The 3,646-nt window shown below is 41.2% G+C and overlaps 1 protein-coding gene across 1 annotated transcript in view; it reads right to left on the reverse strand.

Annotated features, from left to right (window-relative positions):
• The window catches only part of MAST4 (microtubule associated serine/threonine kinase family member 4), a 181,821-nt gene that overhangs the window by 90,567 nt on the left and 87,608 nt on the right, over positions 1-3,646 (reverse strand). Inside the window, exon 3 of the mRNA XM_019517765.1 lies at positions 3,376-3,445. Within this exon, the coding sequence (XP_019373310.1) occupies positions 3,376-3,445 (70 nt within the window). The remainder of the gene's footprint in view (positions 1-3,375; positions 3,446-3,646) is intronic.

Below are 3,646 nucleotides of genomic sequence, written 5' to 3' on the forward strand. Positions count from 1 at the left end.
ACACACACACACACACACACACACACACACACACCTTTATCACAATAATTCCTACTATAGTATATTGTTCACATAGATGTGAAAGACATGGAGCAACTTATCCCAGCAAAAAATACATACAAATATTATACAGATCCAAACATATTAAGTTAGCTTTCTTTCATAATTACTTTATCAAGCAAATTAGTTACAAAAATCTAATATCCTCCTAATCAAATTATGTGGCTTTTCTAGAAAAATTCTGTTCTTTGGGTAGGAATGCTCTAAAATTTTTAAAAAGGGCATTTGAAATTGTTTCAGAGGCTTTTACACCATTTAAAAATTACCATTGTAAACTTTACTAAGGAGGGGCTATCATCTGATTTATTTTTTTTTGACAAATTGGCTTTAACACCAAAACATCTTGGCTTTCAACAATATTTCTTAAACTGAAAACAAAAACTTAAAAATTATTGAAATATCCTATTATGATGTTTTCAAAATGAAACATTTTGGTTTTCCAGTTCACAATCAAATTTTGTTTTGAAATTTAAGATACCCATAACACAAGGTATTTAATTAAACAATATCACAATTAAAATACACTGATTGCTACAAACTCCTCTCCCCTTACAATTTTAGGCTCACAAAGTTTTTCAAAGTTGCAAATTTTTTATATGGATTCTAGAGAGGAATATTATTAATTCTGGCAAAATTTTATGGCACAACCGCTTCCACTAACTCTATTCTAAACTACTGTTCAGTCTTTTATCTGGTTTTTCAGCAAGAGCTATTTAGGAGATTATTCAGTATGATAAAAATGTATTAATAAAGAAACATGTCCCAAAAAGTCACCTACCATCTTCATGATGCTTGTTATATTTCGAAATAATTATTTAGTACGTAAGAAATAAATTAGACAGAAATTAGATTAGATCCCATGTACTTTCCTGTTTCAATGTGCCCAAACACACATGTAGAAAATACATTACTGTATATTGCAGGGTTTAGAGTTTGATTCAGGAAGAAAGGAGGGGGAAAAACGTGGGTACAAGGGAAGCTTTTCTTCCCAAACTGAACCATTTAACAAAGAGCCAAATCCTTTTTTCTAGTGTTTGGCATAAGATGTATCCCTGTCTGACAGCTTTCATATCTGATTTACCAACTCTTGAAATAAAACAATTAACATTGCACCAAAAATGTTCTCTCACAGATGACTGGGATAGCTATGTGCGTAACTGCCATGTTAACTGCATCATTTAAGATTCAACTATCTGATTTCATTTATTGCGTAGAGACGCTCAAGTCAACAGATAAACCCTTTCTACCCTCCCAGGTTTAGAGTTAATGAAATTATCTGAGGCAGGTAAAACAGGTTTAAATAATATGGAACCAGCATAAATAGGCAGTCTCCTGTGACAAACCTTTGACTGTGCTTATGGTTCATTTATTAATAATTTACTTCATATATTGCTTCAAATTCACTGTAAAAAACTTTGAAAAGTACTATTGACATTAATTAGTCAATCCTTGCACAACTTGCAAGAGAGGTAATTGTACCAGTCACACAACGGGGGAAGTTCTCAGCTAAGTCCAGACGTTCAAAAAGCGCAAGGTGGAACAGAGTCAATCTTTGCAGGTTTTTCTAAGCTGTGCAGCTTGAACTGATAAACTGAACCGATGTTCAGTGTTTCAGAGGCCAAGACAGGCAGAAGCCTGCACTGGCCCACGTCAGGAGCCTGGGGGAGCACGCATGCACTCCCCTCACGGCCAGCTGCCTAAGGCTGATAAACACAGCCCAGTGGCATCCCAGGCCTGATTGGCTGTTGCCCCCTGAACCGCACAAGCTGTCAGCCGCAGGAAAGGGAGAGCCTGCAGAAAATCTCTCCCCAGCCCCCACCTTGGAGGGTGAGGGGGAGAGGGAATGCACCACCTGGCCCTGGCCCTCTAACTGGGGTCTGTCTGGCATGGGAAGAGCCCCCACAGGGGGCTTTTCACCCTCCCCCCACAGCCTGGCTAGAAGCCCTGCCCCCTTCCCAACCCCATGACGGGACAGAGGTGGGAGGAATGACATGCATACATCCAGCCCAGCACCAGCCCTGCCAGCCAAGATCTGCCTGGTGTGGAGAAAAGACCCGACCAAGAGTTTCTTGCTCCTCCACAGCTCAGTTTGCCTGGCTGGGAACAGCTCAGCCCCACTCCTTCCCTGACCCCTCCCTGTAAGAAATGGGGGCTGAACCAATCCCAGCCTGGCTCACTGAACTGCAGGAAACCAAAAAGCTCCTGGTGGGTGCTTTCCTCCTGCACTGGGCAGACCCTCACTGGGGGGTCCAGGGCTGGGGCCGTGCCAGCGTGTTCTCCCCCACTCCACCCCACCTCTCACAGGCTGAGGGCTAGGGCTGAGCCAATGCCAACTCAGCTTGCCTGGCTCCTGCAGGGGTGAAACACCCCCACTGCTGGGGCTTTACTTCCCCTTGTCCAGTACAGACAAGAAGGTCTGGGGGTCCATTCCCTTGCACCTCCCCCCGCTCCCCCCACCAGGCTGACAGGTGCTCGCAGGGAGCAGAGGCTTTAGTGCTTTAGCCCTGTTTAACAGCTTGGGGGAGAGGGGCTATCCCTGCTCCACTGAAGCAGACAGCACAGCCCAGGGCTGCAAAGCATTCTGGGATGCTGGGGAACTATGATTTAACTTGAGTAGGGAGGAGATCTAGGACAGAAGCTCCATAAACCGGTTTAGCCTAAATCAGTTCAGTCTGATACTACAACCAACCAGGTTTATCTTAAACCAGTTTCAGTCATTCTGAAAGCAGTTTTTGTGTTACAGATTTAAACCAGTTTGGGATCACTTAAACCCACTTTATGTGTAACTTCTGTCCCTGGCCCTCAACGTCAAATGTGAGTCTGAGGCAAAGTTCAAACCAGTATCAGTACAATCAGGATTAGAACTCAAGAATGCCTCACCCCCAGACCCATGCTAATTCTTCTCTAGCCCACATTTTTACATGAAAAGGAAAATATCATAGATTGAGATAGAATGACAAAAGTGACTGGAGTTTGGCAAAACTATCTACTTCTAACATGCATTCCCAATTTTTACATACTTCCAGCCTGATCTTTTGTAGGAGTTCTATGTATTAACAGCACACTGAAGAAAGATCTGCATCATCAGTGAAAATGTATATTAGCAATATTAAGCCACATAAAATTTAAAAAATATCATTATAAAGGCAGGTTTGAACTGGATCAATCAGTTATATGAAATTGCATTGTTTAAGGTCTGCTCAGATTTAAAAAAAAAAAAATCAAGTAATTCTGGATTACCAACAAACATTTCTATGTATTGTCTAAATCAAGAAGTCAGTGCTTTAGTTTCATGCATAACAAACAAACACCTACCTTCGTGCAAAAGAAAAGTGGGCTGAGGCACTGGGAGAGAAATTTCTAGGGCTATCTTGAGGACTGCTTCCTGTCAGGGAACAAAAAGGAAGGGAGGGAAAAATTCAGAAATAAAGCATGCATTTTTCAGAACTGTTAAAACTTACATTTCCTGAGTCTACAAATCATTCTTATTATAAAGGTAATCAGGACTCATAGTAGAGATGATATCTTTTATAAGACCAACAAGATTTTTGCAAAAAAATTATTTTAATTTACAAAAAATCTTGTT

The sequence above is a fragment of the Gavialis gangeticus genome, unplaced genomic scaffold (genome assembly GCF_001723915.1).
Source record: "Gavialis gangeticus isolate Ggan-Ray unplaced genomic scaffold, GavGan_comp1, whole genome shotgun sequence".
NCBI classification, from domain to species: domain Eukaryota; kingdom Metazoa; phylum Chordata; order Crocodylia; family Gavialidae; genus Gavialis; species Gavialis gangeticus.